The sequence below is a fragment of the Uranotaenia lowii genome, chromosome 2 (genome assembly GCF_029784155.1).
Source record: "Uranotaenia lowii strain MFRU-FL chromosome 2, ASM2978415v1, whole genome shotgun sequence".
Lineage (NCBI taxonomy): Eukaryota > Metazoa > Arthropoda > Insecta > Diptera > Culicidae > Uranotaenia > Uranotaenia lowii.
The window spans coordinates 133,481,845-133,504,860 of NC_073692.1; the positions used below are offsets into that span (position 1 = coordinate 133,481,845).

Sequence of the window (23,016 nt, forward strand, 5' to 3'; positions counted from 1 at the left end):
TTGACATGACTTTCTAATGAAATTAATGGAAAAAGCATTACAGAAAACCGTCACAGAACTTTTAGGTAAAATCACGAAAAGTCAGATTTTTCTTTCGACAAAACACAGAATTATTTTTCGACAACACTAGTCCTAACCATGATCTTTAATATGATTCTGATTCTAAGCATGATATTGAATAACTTCTGCATCTTAATGATGTCCTCAAGATTTGTTGTTCCCGTAGTTTTCTAATAACCACTTCCATGAAAAACTGAAAAAGGATAGAAAAATCGAATTCATGTACTGCATAAACATGCCTTTTTTATTTAAGTTGATTGAACCAGCCTTCATCACTAAATCTTGATCATTTTTCAATAATATTTAAATTTATTGAAATGTTTTTCTAACCTTCATTTTTTACAAAATTTAATCATCATTAATCACTTCCTTTTATTTATAAAAAAAATGAAAGTCTTTCTATGGTTCATGAATAGATTTGAACCGTTTTCTAAAAAACCCTAGTTTGTTCAAACCGATCCGAAGGTATTTTTCGTCATCATTTCCATTTAAAAGTTTTCCGGAGCTTAACCATAAAAAACTTTTTTTCTGTGCCCATAATCGAATTTCACGATTTATTGCTAATTTTGAAGTAAAATGACTAAGTATAATCGATTTTTGGCATGGTTTGCCTATAATTTTTTTTTCAATACCTTCACACATAACACAAGCCAACAAATCTGAATTTTACCTATCCAGTAGTACTGAATCCAAATGTCTAATTAGTCTTTTTTCAGCTCTAGTTTTAGAGATAACTTTACAAAATAGATAAAAAATAAGTAATTTTGAATTCTGAGTAAAAAAGTTATAAAGTTTTCTTTTTGTTATTTTTTTCCAAACCTGCACGGGAATTTTGACGATATTTTAAAGCAAAATTTAACTATATTGATATTTTGAAATTTTTAAACCATAAGTCAAATAATTTCGCAGTCTTCAACAAAGTATTTGAATAAACTATAATCTTAAATTTCCAATTTTCAATAACTTTCTTTAATGATGTCAAAAGAAATTTAAATCTTATTTTTTGGAATTTCTATAAAATTTAGAATTCAATTTTTTTAAAGCGTTGTATCTCTGATACAAGAATATCTTGGCCATATCTGAGTCCGTGATTGAATGAAGGGTAGTAAATTGATTGAAAATCAGCTTTGTGGTTTTATGTAGGATTATTGGTTTTTCAGTTATAAAAGATCGATTTTACCCAAAACTGATCAATTTAAAAATTTCCACACGGCTTATCACCGAAAGTGATAGACGAAATCTGTGAAATGTTTTAAATTCAGGACGCCAAAATCATACAAAATCAGTTATTGAAACATTGAAATACCCAATCTTTATTATAATAAATGTTAATAAAAATTTTAATGTTTAGCCAATTGACTTTAAAATATATAAAAATAAAAAATTAGGTGTTATGTCATACATTTTTTTTTGTCAAAAATCGACTAAAAATTTTAAGAATCATCAAAGCGATGACAAAAAGCAATTCGGATAATCAATATCTTAGAAATACATGAAACGTCGAGATCTCGTTTTATCTCAAAACAGAATTTTTGGTCGAAAATCGAATTTCTGGAACTTTGGGCTGGTTTTCGGATAACTGGCCGTTTTTCGGAAAACCGAAGTCCCAAAAAGTCGATTTTAGGCCAAAAAGTTTTTTTTGAGATAACACCAGATCTCGACGTTTCATGCATTTCTAAGTCATTTGGCATCCAAATTAAAATTTCGATTTTTTTAATTTTTCATGTCGATTTTTGAAGAAATTTTTTATTCGGGATTACTCCACATTTCGGCGTTTTATGTATTTTCAGGTTATTTGGCATCGAAATTAAAACTTCGATTTTTCCGATCTACTTTGGTCCTCCTTTGGTGATTTCCGACGATAAAAAATTGAGCCCTTTGAGGCACCTCTAAATCAAATTCTATTGAGCTGAAATTTTGCACAAGTGAGTTGTTGGGGCCAATCCACGAAATATGTATGGTCGATTTTCAAAATTCGATCATGATTTTTTTTCCGATACATTCAATGCCACCAGTAAATACTGATAACAATTTTTGACGGTCACCATAGAGGAAAATACTTGCATCGTAACTTTTCATAAATAACACCGGTTTTCAGCGTTTTTGAATTGAGTTAATTAATGATTATTTTTAATGTCAAATCGGGCGCTGAATCCGAAAATGATATTCAAAAAAAAAATCTCAGTGGAACAGTTTTTAAGTTATGCTGAAAATATGAAATTTCAGAAAAAGAAAAAAAAAATAGTGTTTATATCCAAATATTTTGGAATGCTTAACATCAAATGGAAATCTGGTTTTTGCATATTGAAGGTGAATAATTTTTCTATCATTAATTTTGCTAATTATCTGAACTCCATTTTTGTGTATTATTAACTATACTGATGATATTTGTGAATTTGTGATCTAAAAACGGCGAGAAATGCAATTTTTAAGGATTTTTTTTCATCGGTGTTTTAAGATGGTAACATTTTAAAAATCTTATTTTCTTTGGATCTTAAATATCATTTTAAAACAAAAATTTCCAGCAGTTATTTTAAAAAATCTGCTAAAAATGGTAGAAGTTATGGTTACTTTACTACAATAGAAAGGTTTGAATTTTCGAATAATTTAACGAACCACAGTGTATAGTAAACCGATATAACTCTGCTGTATACTGTAGTTCGTTAATTTTTTTTAAAGACAAACATTAGTATTGGAATAAAGTCAACATAAGTTCTACAATTTTTAACCGATTTTGATAAAGCACTAGAAATCTTTGGTTTAAATTGAAATTTAAGGTCCACAGAAAATCAGATTTTTAAAATGTTACCATCGAGACTTGAATCGTCGGTCGATAAAAACAGCATTTTCCTAAAAAAAAATGCGTTTTCAACGATTTTTTTCGATCATTAATTCACAACTATCATTTAATCATACGCAAAAGTGAAGTTGAGATGATCGATAGCAAAATTATTTACCTTCAATATGTAAAAAAATACAAATTTCAATTTGATGAAATTTGAGATATTCGGGTCGTAGTACAAGTACTCTTTTTTCATTTTCCAAAATTTTATATTTTAAGCATAGCTCACAAAATTGTTCAACTGGGATTTTTTTGTATTTCATTTTCGGATTCAGCGTCCGATTTTACATCAGAAATATGGATCAGTTAATGAAGTTCACAATTTTTGAAAAAAAATTGTTACCTAGTGTAATTTGTCCACCATAATATTCGAAACATGTTCGTCATTTGACAGACATTACTGTTAAATTGCCGGAAAAGCCTTTAGTTGTGCTGATGGCCGACCAAATAGAAAAAATTATAACTATTATATTTTTTTTAATAGGCTGTCTTTACAATTGTTGTCTATGAGGCAATCAAATTTCAAGCCAAAACTGAGTCTTTCCCGTAATATAGTTAGTATAGTTCAAACTCATTAAACCAATCTTTAACGGTCGCCATGAAGAGATAATTCTCTAAAAATTTGGGAACAACTCAATGACATTGTAATTATAAGCCCTTTGTTGTTGATTGGTATAAATTATGATTTCAACAAATCATAATTCATGCCATTCAGCTCACTGTTGAAGAAAATGGTTCCGATCTAGATTGTCATTTCCGTTCATAAATCCCACCGAGGCAATCTTTTGAAGATTTTAATAAACATATTGTACAAATAGGAACAAACCCATAACTCAAGAACTGGAACCTGCCGCATGGGAAAATCGAAACCTGGCACAATAGATCATTGCAGCATTTACATAACTTCCATTGACAGGATTGGGTTGATTAATTAGATACCTTTGGGGACAAGCTAGCTAGCTAGCTGCTTTACATATAGAAACCATTCTCCTCAATAAGTTGTCGTTGGAACCCTTTTCGAAAGGTATGAAGCTTATGAAAGCAATGAATCAAACACAAAAACTTAACCCGAAACCCTTAAAATACAGATTTCCTTCCCATAGTTGGGTAGATGCATTTACACGTTGTGACTGTGGCATTTCTGACTTCACTCTGTCTAAAGTTAGTCACGAAATGTTCTTGTCGCGCGCGCTCATTTCGTGATTCATCAGCACATCGTTTAGTTGAGTCGCTCATTAACGACGACGACGGTTAATATTTTTCAACACTTTAAATATTACGGCCACTCTAAAGTCGATCACTACTTCTTAGAGCATGATGAATGGCAGCATTGACTCGAAAGCTTCACGAGACATGGATTAATAGTTTCCGCCAAGTATTTCTCGAGGCAGGTATCCCTAAAGCTCTTCAATGGCGCTTGTTTTAATGATTAATAACAATTTTTTTGTGTTTCGATTTTTTAGCAGTCTTAACTACAGGTATGATAATTTGTGGGAACTCGTAATATTAAGCTCAAAGAATTTATTCAAAAAATTGAACGTTTTTTTAACCGTAACATTCTAATGACAGCGATCCATTTGTTTACTGGCTATGCATTTTGATTGTTACTCTACTCCTTAAATCCACACCTCTGAGCTCACATTTTTGAAAAAAAAATCACAATTGAACGTCCCTCTATAAAAAGATGAAGGAACGAACTGGAAAAGGCACACTGAATCTAAGTGCTGCGGGGGCGTTAAGCCCAAATTACCCATCCACCCACCGAAGACCACTTTGTAAGAGTGGGCTTTCAAAAAAAAACAACCTAGGCCCAAATGACAGGTAACAATCGAGGAGGAAAAATTTCGAAACCCATCATAGACTGTGACCGGGGAAAAAAAGAACGAAACTAGATGGTGCCTTTTGGCCTTTCCGAAATTCGACCGGAGAACCCATTTTTTTTTTTTTTTTGATGAAGTGCTTATGGGAAAATTACCCTGGGATTTTTCGTTTTAGAGCTCTCTTGGTACCTACTCTACTTCGTGTAGTAGTAGGTAGTTTGTTTACTATTGACAGGCTTGAACGTTCCTTTTTTGCGCTTCGATTTGTGCTACTGTTTTAACCCTAAGTCGATCATCATCATCATCGCCATCACCATGCGGGGTACCTTGGTTTGGAGGGGTAAGTGAGTGAATAAATTAATGTTGGCCGCCGCGAAAACGCGTGAGCCGAAATCTGCAAATCTGTTACACAAGCAAGAAGAAACAGAGGAGGTGTGCGCTTTTCAATAATTCATCAAGCAACGCGCGATCGATTTAAATTGAATCGAAACAAAAAAAAAAATTAGATTGAAGCCTCCAAAGTAATCTCAAATGGTTTACCTCTTGTTGCTTTTTTTTGCGATTCGGACATTCGCAACATAGTTTTAGTGGTGTTAACATAATTAATTGGCAAAATGGAGTGAAAAAAAAAACAAAAAATTCAACATTTGTGTGATTGTGCCACAATGCAAAAAAGTTAGTTCATAAGCTTAGGTTTTTTTTCCCACAAGTAATTTAGTGTTATGAAAATTAAGTTTACGCAAATTTGTTGATTTCTAATGCGTTTAAGTTTATCAGATTGAGTTATTCCAAGGTAAGAAAATTTAGACCCAAAATCTTTTTTTAAAAAAAGTTGAAGAATCTCAACTAGTTCTTCGTTACTTGAAAGTTCTGCTAAAAATCATGGATGAATTTTGAGCCAAAGTGAAGCTTTTAAGACCTCAGGGTTGGTGTTGGTCAGGCCATTCTTCTGAATTTCAAATTTCAGTTCTAATTCTGAATCTGAATATCTGTTATGAATGTCCAACAAAGCTTCTTCTCCCAGATTCTTTGTCGATATTCTCATACAAAGCTAAGATTCTAATTACGTTGATGATTGGGCTCTATACTTATAAAAATTTCGTATGTTTAACCCTAATCCGCAGTGTCGATATGACACTATTGGAAGTTTGGCGGCTTGTAACTTTTTTCGGGTGTATTCAAATAAAACAATTTCTTCGGGGAAAGAATTCTTGAAATCTTCAATTTTTATCCATTAATTTTTCATTGATGGATCTTGAAAGCCCAGCAAAAAAAAACTCGTTAATCAGACTTCGAGTGTCAATTTGACACTCCTCACTTAAAACCGCTATATCTCTCTTGTTTCTTAACTAATTTTAACAAAATTTATATTTTTGGAAACCTCGTAATGTAACTCAAATATGTTTTTCAGATTCACCTACAATCCTTCTTTTCTCCGTTATTCAAAGTCTAAGAAAAAAAATCCAAAAATACATGCTTCGGAAAAAGGACTGTAGATCAGCTACGGAATGCTAAAAAAATCACTTAGCTAGTGTCCAAAAAAGCTGAAGTTAGAAGCTATAGGTTGCGCATAAGGATATGTTTTGTTAAAATTTTTAAGATCATGACCACAAAAACTGTAAAAAAGCGGTGTAGACATCGTACTTTTCAATAAATGAACCATCAAAATTGTTTTAGTCACACCAGATGAATTTTGAAAATAGGATTAACAATTTGACGTAATTTGGCACATTTTTGCATTTTTTTTCCTCTTGATATACTTACATACTTAATACGAAAGTTCATCCAAAAAATTTTTTAGAAGCTTTAAGTACAAATCGAAACGATGACAAAAAAAATCGTTATTGCTATTCATTAGACCGTCTGCGAAAAAATATCACACAGAATTTATATTCAAAATATTGATAAGAATTTCAGAATGTGAATTTGTTTTCGATTTGAATTCCAAGTTTAGGTAGAAAATTCAAATTAAGATATAAGATTGAAATTTCTATTATTTATACAGAAGTCCGACTTAAAATGCATATGAAGAATTCATATTCAGATTTCAGGTTTAAGGTTAAGATTTCTTATTCAGAAATCAGGCTGAAATTTCAAATTTACAATATAAGATTGAGATTGAACTCCAATTTTCAAACAAATATACAGGGTCTGTTTTGAAAATTTCTGTGGAAAAGATGAACTTTTGAAAAACAACTCAATTTTTGCAACTAAAATTAGGCTAGTTTTTAAAGTTAGAATCTTAGAATAGAAATAAAAAATAACAAATCTTTTTTTTCTAAATTTCATTGGATTTTCTCATTTCTCAATCACTTCTATTTTGAGTGATATGTCGTTTGGAAGCTCTAAATCTCATCCGAGCTGAGTACAATCAACATTAACCTATATGAGGCTCTCAGAGCCAAAAGGATATAAGTTTAAACATTTGCGATAAAGCCAATCGATTCTTCATATTATAAATTATATTTTGGTTTTTTTTTCAGATTTGAAGAATTTCATTTACGTTTTTTAACATTTAAAAGTTTTTTTTTGAATATACGAAAAATAACCAAACACCACATCTTAAAACTGTCTTTTCTCGAAATTAGCTTTTATGCAAACCCTTTGGATCAATGGACCTTATATGAAAATCGCAAACGATTTCTATCAACTTATGTTACCCTCGAGGATTCAGATGTTTCCTAGATGTTGTGTAGATCTCATAAAACAATGGCTTCCTGTTGGCATAAAATTTTTAAAAATGTTTTCGAAATTTCCGTATTTTACAGAATCGGAAAAAAATAAACGAAATGAAAAATGATGTTATTCGGAAATCAATACAACTACGATTTTCAATCAAATTCATATGACAAAACATCTAATATTTTGAAATCCTTCGAATGTTGTTCAGTTTACTAAAGAACGGTAAATACACATTTTTAAAATAAATTTATTTTAAAAGGTTAACGAAACCTCAATCAACTCTTTAGCTGATAAAAAAGCTGATAACTTAGAAGCTATTCAAATAGAAAATCAGCTCTTAAATTCTCGATTCTTCCGAAAGGGTAAAATTTGTAAACCTGTGTTAGCAATTGAATTTAGAATAAAATTTGGAAATTTAAATTCGACTCATTCAATTTCACCTTAAAAATTTGTTAAATTCTATTTCTACGGTATTCTACGGTATTCTACGGTAAAAAGTATTTATCTGGGTATATTGAGCCGCTTAAAATCTTTATCAGGAAAACCTGGAAAAAACGGGAATTTGATTATGGACATCCGCTGGCCACCCTGTTCTGAACTCAGAGTTAAGCAGGACGAATTAAGTGATCTATGTTATGAACTTTGCATTCAGAAGTTGGACTGAAAATTCAGACGAGTTTTAAAAAATTCTGGTATAAGTTTGAGATTTCAAGTTTCGAAATCTGACTCAAAATAAAATTTCAAAATGTAAAAATACAACTAAGCTTGAGATTTGAAATCCAGTTTCATTATCTGGAAATAAAATATTCTTTTTAGAATAGAAATAAAACTTAGAAACTAGTTATCTTAATCAATAGTTCAGTGTACTGGACACAGCAAGGTTGCTGAAAAAATTCTGTGTTTTGCGAAAAAAAATTCTGACATTCTGTGATTTTATCGAAAAATTCTGTGATGGATTTCTGTGATGAAAAAAACATAAGTTTATTTGAAAAGTCATGAAGAATTTAATCGTATTTACATTTTACTTGAGGAAAATCAATAAACATTACCAATCCCGCAGTCTCGTTTGAACTACGGTACGTTGCACATCGTGTGTGTGAGCTGAATCGAAATCTAATTTATTTTTCTTCTCTCCTTCCACACGCTATTGTCGAGCGGTGCAATGACCCACAACGATACACCAAGGTCATCGAAAAATGAAGTTCGAGTGCGGAAATATCACGAAAATTATGCTGGGCCATATCTCGTTATGGCTGAAACAAATGTCGGAAATATATCTGCTGCGAAGATTGCTAAAAGTCTGGTGAAGAAATTTGGTGACGATTTTATACGTGCTATGCCGGTTTCTAAAACCAAAATGAAAATTTTGATGCGATCGAGGGATGCTGCTAATGAAATAGCAGGCATCGGTACCTCAAATGAAGTGCGTTTTTTTATCCCCCAACGGCTGGTGGAGTGCCTTGGGGTAGCCTATATTGAGCCGGATATTTGTGATGAAGAATTGAAGTTTGCTAATGCGTACGATAAACGCAAGTCGAATCAAGTTGATAACCCGGAGATAGTTCATGCTCGTCGTGTGCTTAGAAAATTAGCTGATGATAAAGAGGAAGCCCTGTTTACGGTGATTTTTACTTTCGCTGGGCAGAGTTTACCTACTCACATCGAGTTGAATAGAGTGCTTTATTCTGTTAAGCAGTACATTTATCCTGTCCGCCAGTGTGGTAACTGCTGGCGCTTGGGACATGATAAAAAAGGATGCAAGAGTGCTAAACGCTGTAACCAATGCTTGGAGCAAGTGGGCGGCGAAGATCATGCATGTGAAAATAGTGAGCCCCAGTGCGTTAACTGTTTGGGCTCCCATCGGGCCAATGATCACAAGCTTTGTCCGAAAATAATTCAAAAAAAGAAAACCGATAAAGAGCGGCGCGACACTTTTTCACAAGGACGTGTCGATTGGTTTTGTGGAACAACTTCAAATGAATCATCAAACTCACTAACTATCATCTCCCAACCAACAACAAAATCCACCGTGGCAGTTGCTTGCCAAACAAGTAATGTTGACAAGAATGGGTCTAATCCTTCCAGCAAACGTCGTCATAATGTCGATTCGGACGATGAGCTTCCCCAACTTGAAGTTAACATTTCTGACGGGGTTTGCGATTCGATCCGATCGACGATTGAATCTACTGAGGTCATCGATATCGTTGCAGAGGCTCTGGAAGTTCCTGAGGAAGATGTTGAAACTCGACAAAAAATTCAACAAATGGTTTTGGAGAGAATTTCGGATGTTGTAAGTGATAAAATGAAAGGATATTTTGCTAATCTCAGATTATGAAAAACACCACACCGAGCACTTTAACAGCCACCGTTCCTCTGCAATGTCTACAATGGAATTGTAGAGGGATAAATAGTAAACGCTCATCTTTAATCCAGCTCATAAATACACACAATATCAATATTTCGCTTTTGAGTGAAACACATCTCGACAATCACACAAACTTTAGTCTACCGCAGCACACCATTTTTCGTAAAGATCACAGACGAAACTCGATGGGCGTAGCCATCGCGATTCGTTCAGAACTGCATTTCCTATTGCACTGTCAGCGGATATTCAAGCCGTTGCCTGCCAGATCAAATACATCTCCGGGTTGATCACTATTGTATCTGTGTACATACACCCGCAAGCCAACATATCGCAGACTCAGTTTGATAATTTTTTATCAACCGTTCCGAAACCGTGCATCATTGGAGGAGACTTTAACGCAAAACATCACCTATGGGGAAGCGATCATGGAAACACACGTGGAGACCGTCTTCATCAAGCCATCGAAACATCTCATCTCGTCATTCTCAACAATGGTCAGCCAACTAGGTTTGATGTAAACCGGTCGTGGGGCGCAATTGATATCACGCTGGTTTCTTCGAGCCTTAGTTTGTGCTTCGACTGGGAGGTTTTGGATTCACCAAATGGAAGCGATCATTTTCCGATAGTTTTTCATTCGAGTACTACATGCGCGATGAAATTCTACTCTGGAATCAATGTTCGGAAAATCGACTGGGAACGTTTTACCGGAAGCCTCGAGGAATCATTCGTCGAAAATGGAGAACCGGATAGCTTTGATGTCTTCTTTGAGCTGATTTGGCAAGCACTGCGCAGATCCTGTCCATCAGTAAACTCGAACCACACTCGCCGAATACCGCAACCCTATTGGGACGAAGAGCTAACAGAAGCGAAGAAAGCCACCAGAGTTGCTTTCCGCGCTTGGAAACGAGAGCTGTCAACCGAAGCTTACGAAGGGTACGCTAATACAGAACGAAGGTTCAGAAATTTGGTACGCGAGAAGAAGAGGAAAAGTTGGCAACATTTTTGTGATAGTTGTGATAGTTCTACGTCCCTCACAACCTTATGGAGGATGGCTAGAAGATTCAAAGGGCGCGGAGAGCCATCAAAAAACCTTAGAATTTCGGACAATTTGGCCAACGATGTTTTGGACAAGTTGGCTCCCTCATCTGCCAAAAATCCACCCCCGGCTTTTCTACAATGTTCGTGTTGCCCTCAAACTGGTTTACCATTCTCAGTATCGGATATTCAAGCAGTTTTAAAAATCGGTAAAGATTCGGCTCCTGGTTTGGATGGTGTTCCATATTCCGTCATAAATCATCTCCCATGGGCGGCGCTTAGTCAGTTGCGAAAAATCTATTGCCAAATTTTTGCTTCAGGAAGAATTCCGGAAAGCTGGAAAACCTTTAAAATTGTACCGATTCCTAAAAGTGGTCATGATCCGATTTCTCCTTCTGCTGTTCGCCCAATCGCGTTAGCTTCATGTTTTCGCAAAGTGTATGAACTCATAATCAAAGATCGACTAGAACATTTCATCGAAAACAACAACTTATTCCCTTCAGCTATCAACGGTTTTAGGAAAGGACGAGGAACAATGGATGCGTTGTTTCCCCTGATTAATGAAGCTTCTTTAGCTTTGAAAAGAAGAGAGCATGTGGTGATATGTAGCCTCGATATCAAAGCCGCCTACGACAACGTGGAAATTAATGTTCTGGTCCGCGAATTACGCTCATTAACAGTCCCTGAATGCCTAGTAAGAAGTATCTTCCATCTTTTTGAAGAAAGGAATTTGTGCATTTCAAATGGATTAGATTCAATATCTAGGACAACGTGGAAAGGCCTTCCTCAGGGATCTCCACTAAGTCCGTTATGCTTTAATGTTGTGATCAGTGGATTGATCAACAGTGTCCCTCCTGATGTGATAACCGTAAATTACGCCGATGACACAACAATTGCTGTAAGAGGAACCTCGCTGGAGCATAGTTGCGAATCTCTCCAAAGGGCAGTGGATATAGTTGTGGAAAATATTTTCGACCTTGGGTTAGAACTTTCGCCCACGAAATGTAAGTGCCTTCTGATCTCGACACAACAATGCGATAATCCCCCAGAAATAAATATCGGCGGTTGCACTTTGGAATACGTCAGATCCCTGAGGTTACTCGGCATGTACCTCACACGAAATCTGTCGTGGTCGTGTCATATTAGAGAGGTACAAAAACGTACGGCTCCGTATCTTAACTTTCTACGAAGCATATCGGGCCAGTCATGGGGAGCACATCCAGCAGCAATGTTAGCTATTTTCAAGTCATGTGTGAGATCAATATTGGAATACGGTTCCATATTTATGACGGAGTTAACACAAAAAGAAGCCATCGTTTTGGATAGACTACAATGGGCAGGAATTCGAATCTGTTTGGGCTCCACAAAAACCACCCACACAGGTTCACTCGAAGTGATGGCTGGTATTATTCCGCTGCAACAAAGAAGAGAACTTGCTGTCATGCGTTTTGTAAATAAAAGAGCGTCACTTTCTTCTTGGCATGGTCAATACTCCAGACCGATCTTGGAAGGTGGCTTAGTGGCTACGGGAATACACCGCGCCATAAGAATGCTTAACGAATTTATTCCACTTGAACAGCCTCTAAATAATCTCCCATGCTACATGGTCAACCGTGAAGTTGTAAGAACAATAATATCCATTGATCTCACTGTTAAACGGTTATGTTCAGAACACCAGAACTCATCGGCAGCTGATTTGGTTTCAAACTATCTCTTGGAAGTGTATGCCGCGAAAATCTTGGCAACTGACGGGTCGAAAGATATACACGGCACAGGTTATGCTGTGGTAAATAGTTTTGGAGCGCCTGCAGAAGGGATCAAACTCGACAGTAAAGCATCAGTTTATATGGCAGAGCTTCTAGCAATCAGGCATGCTGCGAAAATGATCGTAAGCCTTCCTGTTGCTCAGTATATTATTCTAACCGATAGTTTGAGTTGTCTCACGAGCCTTCAAAAAATCAACATCAATCAAAAATATCCCGTTGCTTGGTACGATATAAAAGCTTCCATTCTTGAAGGACAAAGAATGGGGCACGAGATCCATCTGATATGGGTTCCGTCTCACAGAGGTATTCCAATGAACGAGTTGGCAGATCAAGAGGCGAAAAGTGCGTGCATCAATGGTGGTACAGCAGATTATATTTTAACATCATTCGACATCCAGTTTCCGATTCGGCGTACAACAGTGCACAAATGGCAAGCAAAGTGGAATGCAGGAACTAAAGGACGTTTCTGTCACAGCATCATCTCTAACGTTTCGCTCCAACCATGGTTTAGTAGCTTGGATCTCAACCGCAGACAAATTGTAATCCTTTCCAAATTAATATCAAATCATTCACGGCTCCCTGCTCATCTGACTAGAAATGGTATCCTATTGGACGCGACGTGCAGTTGTGGCGAATCCATCGCAGATCCTGATCACATTATCTTCGCATGCAGCAGATTTGAAAATCTTCGTAGACCTATTTGGCGAATTTTAATTAAAAAAGGAATTCCACCCGATATTCATTTGATACTAAAAAAGAAAGACATTGAATTATATAAAACGATAGCTAATTTTGTAATTGAATGTAAAATAGACATGTAAGTAGAAGAGTAATTAACACTTGGCCGGTTATGTTATAGAGGTAAAGCCAATAAAAAAATTAAAAAAAAAAAAAAAAAAAAAAACATTACCAATCCAAACATGTTTTTCCAAAACAATGTTTAAAATTCGAAATTTATGCTGACAAATAAATTATTATTTAGGAAACACGTACAAAAAATCTACAAATCTGTGAAAAAAACTGTGTTTTTGCGAAAAAAAATCTGACATTCTGTGATTTTATCGAAAAATTCTGTGATGGATTTCTGTGATGAAAAGAGCATAAATTTATTTGAAAAGTCATGAAAAATTTAATCGAATTTAAATTTTACTTGAGAAAAATCAATAAACATTTCCAATCTTAACTTTTTTTTCCAAAACAATGTTTAAAACCCGAAATTTATGCTGATAAATAAATTATAATTTTGGAAATACGTAAAAATTTCAAAAAATCTGTGAAATCTGTGAATTTTCCAAAATTCTGTGCTCTGTGAAACAGAATCTGTGATGAAAATTTGCTTTAAATTCTGTGAAATTAGAGATTTTTCTGTAATTTCGGCAACCTTGGTACACAGTACTATGATTTCAGAAATAATTGTTCAAAAAACATTCTAAAATCATAGTTCCATATTATCCCTGAGAAAAAAAGGTGAAAAATAGTTCCATATTAAGAATCAAACAAAACAAAGAACAAAACAATAGTAATGCTATTGATGCAATTAATATTAATCTAAGTTTCTAAGTTCAAATCCTAGGATTTCCAAATTTAAACTCAAAGCTCGAATTGACAATTAAATTTTAAAACTAATATCGACATTATGGATCAGAATTTCAATACCAAGTTGGTATTTCAGAATTTGAGTTCAACTTTCGAGTCCGAGTTTAACCTTCCAAAGCCGTTCGCTAAATATCCGTTTCGGGAAAATTTGAGTTGTGGTTTGATTTCGTTCTCCTGGCTGTAAATGTTAACCGATTTTGATGATATTATATTCATTGTGTAGGTAATTTATTCTAATTACTCAACATTTAAAAATAAAGTCGATATGTTTTTCCAGGTTATCACAAACTGGTTCAAAAAGTACAAAGTCCGAAATGGCAATTTTATTTTTAAAATACTCATAACTTTTGACAGCTTTACTGCATTTCAGTGTTTCATTGATGTTTGAATTTGCCAAGAATCCATCTATTCGACAATGTATAGATATGTTGGGGTCCAATGAAAATTTTGACCGCTATCTCAGATCTTCCGGTAGAAAAAAATCTTACTTTGAAAAAACGACATTCAGTTTTGGCTTTGCTTAGCTGTATTTCATTTCCCAATGAACCGATTTTCAAACGTAAAATTTTAATTTTTTGTCGTTAATTCGATCATCATTTTCATAGAACATACTTGGTCTGTCAAAATTTACAGTTCTTCAGTATATTGGAATGATGATAAAGATGTTTGAAAAGTGCGCTTCGGGTCATATTGACCCGAACAGCTTTGGAGGGTTAAAAGAAAAAATACATTAGCAGTACAAAATAAGCTTGTTTATTTATCTGAATATACTGATCTATCAGCATTTTTTTTAAATTTCCAAATTTGGTTCATTTTGGGGATTTTAAATTTTTTATATTATTAAAATTTTTATATTATATTATAACTTTATAATTTCCCAAGTGAAATCAAATAAAAGCATTGAAATTTTACCAGGTTTTCAATTAAAATATTGTAAACTTCTACATAAGAAATGAAAAAAAAAAATGTATCATCTGTCAACTTTAACGGTTTTAAAATGATGCAATGCGGTACTTCAAGATTCCGAGCTCACGTCCAAAAAATTCAAAATATTAACATAAAGAAGTTTCCGTTTAAAAACATTTGTCAAGGTTGAAAAGGTTGTTGCCAAGACTACGTGACAATTTTTGTTGAACAAATGGAATAATGGAACTATTTTCGTACCCTTTTACATTATAACATTTAAATACTTTATTACCGGTACGAAATCCAATAAGTCTCGCCACATTTTTTTCAGTTGCAAATAACTTTCAAATTACAAAATTCATTCACGGAAAATTTTCAGTTTTAACACACTTTCACATACAAATATTATAAAATCTCTATTTTTCTATTAATAATTTATGTAAAAGGTGTTAAGCAGTGTATTCTAAAACTGTGAAAAACATGAAATCTCACAAGGGAAAACCGTGAAAAAAACGGGAATTTAAAAATGAAAACCCGCTGGTCATTGTGTGATATTCACCAGAAAGCCAATTCAATATCGATTCTAGTGGTGTAATTACATAAGTGCTGCGATACTTTACAAAAATATGAAAAATAAAAATGTGACTATGTGAAATTTTTTGAACTATAGATAGTCTATTTTCCGAAGCATTTTTTTCGGATTTTTTTTCTTAGACTTTGAATAGCGGAATACTGAAATGTTGTATCTTAATATTGTCTGATAAGCATAATTGAGTTACATTAAGATGTTTCCAAAACTATAAATTTTGTAAAAATCGGTTGAGAAACAATACGGATACATTGGTTTCAGTCAAGAGTGTCAAACTGACACTCCAGGGACTGCAACGGGTAAAAAAACAGGGAAAGATGAGGGTTCAAAACTATGGTAAGCAACTTTTCATCTGTGATTTGATTTTTTCCTGAGCTCCAAACTTCAATCGAGAACTACCACTCATATTAAGGCTTATATTTAAATTTGAAACCAGATTTACAAAACAAGCTGTTTTTTCATGTTTCTAGGAATTTAACCCGTTCAAGCGTCAAGATTCTCCGATTTATATAGGCGGTGGACATTAGGATCATTTTTCTCACAAATAACCCCTAAAGCTTGTCTGCTGTTGTTACCTAGACCTAATTGGTGTGGTTTCCTCAAACAAAAAAAAACTAGAACTGAAGTGTGTTGTGCTTCCATAGCACGCCATAAAGCGCATTTTCTAGCGCAATTTTCTTTTCACTTTTTCCAGGTTCAAGCTCAACGGAAGGGTTCGGGAATTTAAAGTGTATTTATAGGTATCTATCAGCTTCGGCCCCTAGCGTGCCTTCAAAAGTTGTGCAACCGATTTCGATTCCTATAGGACTTTGGTTCTCTTTCCTAGCTTCTTATCGATTTTGTGAATTTTCCCACCTGTTTTTCCTGTGTGCGTTCTGTTGTTTACCGTTTTTCCTTTTCTGATTTTGTGATTTTTTTAAAGATCCTACTATCAATGTTTCGAGACTTTACTGTAAACCTGTTGCGTTGCATTTCGTTTTAAAATAAGCAAAATAATTCAACCAATATTTGAATAAAAACTTGACAAAAATGTCTAATTATATGTTCTTCCCCCCTTCCTTCTTCTTCCAGTCCTATGTGGTAACCGGGTGAGCCAAATGACCCGCGCTTACGATGACATCGACGCCGTAACGCGACTGCTGGAAGAAAAGGAGAAGGACCTGGAGCTGACGGTGCAGATCGGGAAGGAACTGCTAGCCCAGAACACCAACCTCGAGAGCCGGGTCGCCGAGCTGGAGCAGGAGCTGAAGAACACCAACGAAAACCTGTCGCAGCTGGCCCACGAGCTGCACAAGAAGAACGAGCTGATCGGCATCCTGACCAACGATGCCGACGACAGCAGCGAGAATGGTAAGTTCTCCTTTTTTTCTGTTCAAAATTATTTGATACCACTTAGTGATACAGCAACGAGGAAGTTGGCAGATATTAGGCCAAGTAAGAAAATTAGCACAAATCTCATTCTTCATCAGAAAGCAATCATTACCTCCCAAATTAAAGATTCAGGAATAAGAAAAAAATATTAGTTTAAAAAAAGGGTTCGCTGAAAAAATATAGAATTTGTAGTTTTACTGCAAATTGCGGCAAATCTTAGATCCCCTATACAAAATTTGCGCCGGTGGGTCCCTTACTTGCTACGAAATTTCACCAAAATTTAGTGATATTTTAGTCTATAATTTCTTTTTTTTTTCAACAGAATCCTATTGTTGAAAATTTTGTCACTTTTTCTAGAAACGTCAAAAAATACATAGGGGAAATTCGGGTAAGAAGGACATAGAGGATAAAACGGACACCTTCAATATTTCGAAAACTACAATGTTTCGTATAAATCTCATACATAACACACACTGTTAAGCTACTCGACTAGGACTACACACCCTTTCTTACCCGCCCAGAAGTGTTCGAATTCGCCGCCTATTAACCTCATTGGCTAGCGAAACACTAGAACTGGTGTTAAATTTCTTTTTCTACTGAATATCTGCCGCAGCCCGTGGCGTAGAGGTTATCCTTCAAATCTTCTAAGCCAGCGGGCTTGAAATCGAATCATGGTCACGACATACGTAGTACACTTTCTGTGGGTTGGTGGTTTTAGCATTTGTAAGATGCTAGCCATCATATCCTCGAAAGATGTAGAGCAGCGGTCGGGGAACCGGGGTAAATTACCCCAAATGGGGTAAAAGTGAAATTCTTGGGGGTAACAGCGAATATTTTGTGAGTGAAAAGTGTATATTTTCATTTTGCAATTATGAATTTGTTGATTTGGTTTCGTAAGCCAAGAATTAAGCGACATATGCAGAAGTGAATATTTCCCCTGAGGCATTCAAATAATACGCTTTGAAAGCTCGTTTAGTGTTTACGGATACGTTTTTTTTTGCTCTTCGTCATGGGGTAATATCAACTTAAAGAAAAATGTTTTGGGGTAATGATTCAAAAAGTTCCCCGACCCCTGTTTTAGAGTTAAGAAAAACAAACATCAAGTTTCATTGAGATCCTGTATGTGTTTATGTTGTGATCAGAAAACTAGAATTTTAGAGTTTCTAACTTCAGCAAACTAAACTCACTCATTTTCCCAGAAAAGGTACACTACATTTTGAGGCATTGATTTTCAATCCAAAAGCGATGTTTGCAGAGTCAAGCAATCTTCAAGCACTCTGGGAAAATCGTTCATAACAGTGAGGAAAAGAAGGGGTCCCAAGCAAGGCCGTGCGAACGGGAGGGGGGGGAGTTTAGGGGTTTTACATCCCCCCCCCCCCTCATGAAGATTTTTTCTAAGTAAAATTTTCACCGTAGTAACAGAAAAAAAAAGAATTTTGTATTTGTTCCGGAATAATAAAACCCCAAAAATGCTCATAACTTCAGATAACCCTGATCAATTTTATGTAAAATATTGTTTTTTTTTAGTGTAAATAAACCGTTTTGAACATTTATACACTCAACAATCAATAACTAAGCTCGTAGAATACTTTTTCTGGTCTTAGTACAATCAGTGGTGAGAGGTTTTATTAGATTTTTCAAATGAAATAATAATCACTCTGTTTGACATTCCAACTCTTTCCTCTCAATTTGTATCACTTTGATGTCTTGTACAAAATTGTAGCCAGGAAAATTTCCTATTAAATTATGTTATTGACATATTATGTTGGATTCACGCCTAAGAGAAGACGAGCGTTTTCACAATGATTAGTATGATTTTGTCTTTGGAAAAAACCGTTAAAAAGGGTAAAAAATCGTCAAAAAAAAAAATAAAATGTTTTAGACCCCCCGGTAGATTATTTGAAATTTGGGCTCAAATGTAAGGGGAAAGTCCTAGTTTTCGAATGGTGCAAAAATTAGCGATGCTAATTTTCGATAAATAAAATCGTTCCATCAGAGACACCGTGAGAAAATAACTTGATCTTAAAATGGATTTGAAAATAAGTGTGTCAGAAATTTTTCTCGCCTACGGTGGAATTTAGCCTTAAATCACCCTTGGCTTGAGACATTTCGATCTACGACTCTATTCGATGTTTATGAATTGAAACCAAATTCTAAATTTCAATCTGCAATTCAGTTAATCTTTTGTATAGGAACCCAAAACTTGACAAACAAAAACCCTACCTTTTCTTCAGAATGGGTTTTATTAAGAAGTGCTAAATAAGAACAGAGTGGTAAACGAACCATTTTTTTTACAAAAAAATTTGTTTATTTCTTTACAAATGTTATGCTGATATGAAATATTTTTCAAGAAAGCAATTTCAGGCTAAATTTTATTTCGTGTTTTTTGTTCTTCTAAATGCCGAACACAAAACATAATTTACACAAGGCCAAAAATTTTTCATTTTTCTGAGGTGCAATGGATTTAAAAAGTAATTTCGACTGATTTGACCCCTATATCTTAATACGCAATATTTCTATCAGATTTTGTTATTGAAATTTCTGCACTTTTTTTACAAAAACTCAAATAAAAAAAACATATCATTTTAAAACAAAAGTTGTATATGAATTATCAACTTTCTTCAAGACTTCAAGTAATTTTGAGTTCTGTGAAAAAAGTTGTAGAAGTTTTATGTTTTTTACATTTTCTCATTTATCAAATTTTTAAGTAGTTTTAAAACAAACTGAATTTTAAATTTTTTCTTAACCATACATGTAATCGTTTTTGCAGGTTTAAAAAAATATGTTAAATGAAATCATGTTTTTTTAAAACTTGCTGCAGTAATGTCAAAAATACTTGTAATGATGTCTTTTCATTTTTTTCAATTGTTGAATTTTAGTTTTTTTGATCATGCATCTTTTTATCATAATATTAATCCCTTATTGGATGAAATATGATAAACAGAATCAGAATAAGATTTTTTCATTAATGTAAGTTTGTTAGTTAATCAGTTATCAATGTTTGATTTCACTTAAAACTGATACATTTTAAAACTTACCGTATCACCAAAACTAAATGTTTTCTACCAAATTTGATAAAAGATTCGAGTTCAGTATGCTAATATATACCAAATCAACCTTTAAAAAAAATAAGCTCCAAAATGCGGTTGCCTTGCGTCATCAATTAAATTCTGTAAATGGATATGGTGAAACGTGTTTATTAAAAAAAAAACTTCTGAAATGTTTCAAAAAACTTATCTTTTTTATTTTCATATTTTGCTTGTTAATTTGCTGAATTTTATAGTCAAACTTTTTTAATTTTAGGAATATTTTTAACAAATTTGTCTTTGTTGTTAAATTCTGAATTTTTGTGTACTTGCACATTTAATAGCTTATGTGTCAAGTATCTAAATTTTTAATAAGAATAACATAGTTGCAACCTTCAGTTCATTCCAGGACCCAATATTTCAATCGAAAGTGACAAAATACTCAGAGCTTGTAATGAACTTTTTAAGCCGTTTATTTTGATAACTGGAGGATTTTTTTTTATAAAAAGGTTTTATATCTGACTTCTATCACTGGCACTTTTCAAATAAACATAAATATATTCTTCATTTTATCAAATTAAATAAACCCGATCAGAAGGGAAAAACTAAATTATATCAAGAAGAGATATTTTGATACTAATTTTTTCCTATCTAAATGAGTTATTATTCAGTACTCGTAGGATGTTAAAATATCTCAAATTATATCAAAAAATCTTTGCGATCATAGCTAAATTATATCAATTTTAGATATGCTCCTTTCAAGATTATATCTAATTCAGATAGCATAGTTTGATATTGGACAGAACAAAACCTATCCAAATTATAAATTATCAAGATATGAGTGCTACGAGAAAATTTTCTAGTGGGATGTCAATAAACCACAATATTTGCGCAAACCATGCCCCATTTTTGGATTCCACAAAATTGGATTCAATTTTATGGATCTGTTGAGCGAAACTCATTATTGAACGGTTTGGGCCGTTGACTTCGATGTCCGTGTTTCAGAAAAAGTTGTACGTATATCAAAATAAGATATAATCATTTTATTTTAAGACAATCAGAAAAAAATCTTGATAATTGAAAATGAGCTCAACCCCAATAAAGTCTGTCAATCAGAATAAGATATAATTCGGATTGGAGAAACTTAAAATCGAAAATTTGGAGTACTTAATTATAACTGAATCAGATGTAAATATCTTGGTGAGATATGTTTGAGTTATTATTTTGATATGCTCTCCTGATCGGGAAATCATCAACCAATGAACAAATTCTTCCAAGTTCAAAATGGATTTTTTCAGTTATCGAAAATTCACATTTCAATCGCATTTAAACATTTTTTGTTTAAATTCAAAATACTACAGCAGAATTTTTCAACCAACCCTTCAGTTGAAAATGAAGTAAAGAATTTAAATCAAGATGAATAACAATTATTATCATTTTCCTAACAACTAATCATGGATAGTTTTGTAACTGATTGGATATTTATTTAAGAATTCAGATTTGTTTTAAACTTTGTGTTTTGCAAACGATTATTTATTTTAAATTAGTAAATTTATTTTAAATTTGCTTGGAAATTTCTTTTAAATAAATTTTTAGTTCAGAAAAAAGAACATCATTTTGAAAAAAATAATCATTGACTTACCGAAAATTCTACACTTTCATTTTGATATATCTTTAAAATTTAGTTTTTTATCAGTATTTTTTTTTAGTTTGTGTGGTGATGTTTTTTTATTGATTATTTTTGGTATTGTTATTATTTTTAGCTAAATTTGAATTCCAAAAACCCGGAAAAACCGGAAAACCTGGAATTGAAAACGGCAACTGGAAAGCTGGGAAAACCGGGAAAAACCTAGAATTTCGAATCAAAACTGGGGATTTTTTGCATAAATTGTTCTTTGATACAATAACCTATTAAATCCTTAAGTTTCATCATGATGAAATTTTTTCAGAATTTTTTAATCAAAAGTTATTTCAGTATGGGAAATCATTCGAGAATAGCGGGTGAATTGGAATTTTAATTTCTATTTTCTAATTTCTATAGTTCTATTTCCTGTTCTAAAATATACTAAATGTATGTATTTTAAATTTTAAATGTGAAAAAGCTCATTGAAAATTGTTAACTTTTGATTACTGCGAAGCTTGAAAACGTTAAGTATTTAAAAATAACTTTTACGGCGGTGATTGTAGAAGAATTTTATATTTTGTACCGTAGTGCACTTTCTTTATCAATCTATGGAAAAAAGACATAAAATATTGAAAAAAAGATAAGTTTTATATTAATTTAAAAATAAATTTTATTTAAACTCATTAATTTTTTGTACCGAGTATTTACTTCACTTGTGTTGTGTTAGTAAGATAGGGAGCCCAAACCGTCGCAGCTCCTTAACTGTAATAAGAAATTCATGCGTTAAAAACGAATAGTTTTTTTTATTAAATTCACATCTCAAAAACTATGATGTTCGAAACTTCATCTGTTCTTTTTTAATTTTTTTTTTTAAGAAAAAGGTCGTGTTGAATCGAATCTTGAAAAAATGAGCAGCCATGTAACAAAAATATTTGAAATGAGGGAACAGTTTTGAAGATTCCGACCAAAAAATCGAATGAATTCTTTTGAACAAATAAAGATGAAATGCTAATGGAATGGAAAAAGACTTATTGAATTTAATGATTTATTTAGTCCTTACTCACCTGTAAATGAACAAATTTTCTTGAAAAGTTATATTTTCCAAAGGTCTTATTATCAAATGTTGTTTTACAATCTGTTCGCACGAAAACCCGGTCATTGCAAACCCTGATTGAAAACGCAATTCATTCATCGCGTATCAAACCAATTTGCCAGTAGATCTCTCCCTCTCAAAAAAAGCTAGCCAAATCTGGCGCATATTACAGCATCCCATAGCGTACAGCATCCCATCCAGTACAATAGAAAGTAAGATCAGACTTGCAATAAACGGACAG

The 23,016-nt window shown here is 33.5% G+C and overlaps 1 protein-coding gene across 9 annotated transcripts in view; it reads left to right on the plus strand.

The window, feature by feature from the left end:
* LOC129744102 (trafficking kinesin-binding protein milt-like) overlaps nt 1-23,016 on the plus strand; it is a 341,216-nt gene that overhangs the window by 303,569 nt on the left and 14,631 nt on the right. For all 9 annotated transcript variants that reach the window (XM_055736475.1, XM_055736472.1, XM_055736470.1 and 6 more), the window contains one exon: nt 16,733-17,011. In XM_055736475.1, the coding sequence (XP_055592450.1) occupies nt 16,733-17,011 (279 nt within the window). The remainder of the gene's footprint in view (nt 1-16,732; nt 17,012-23,016) is intronic.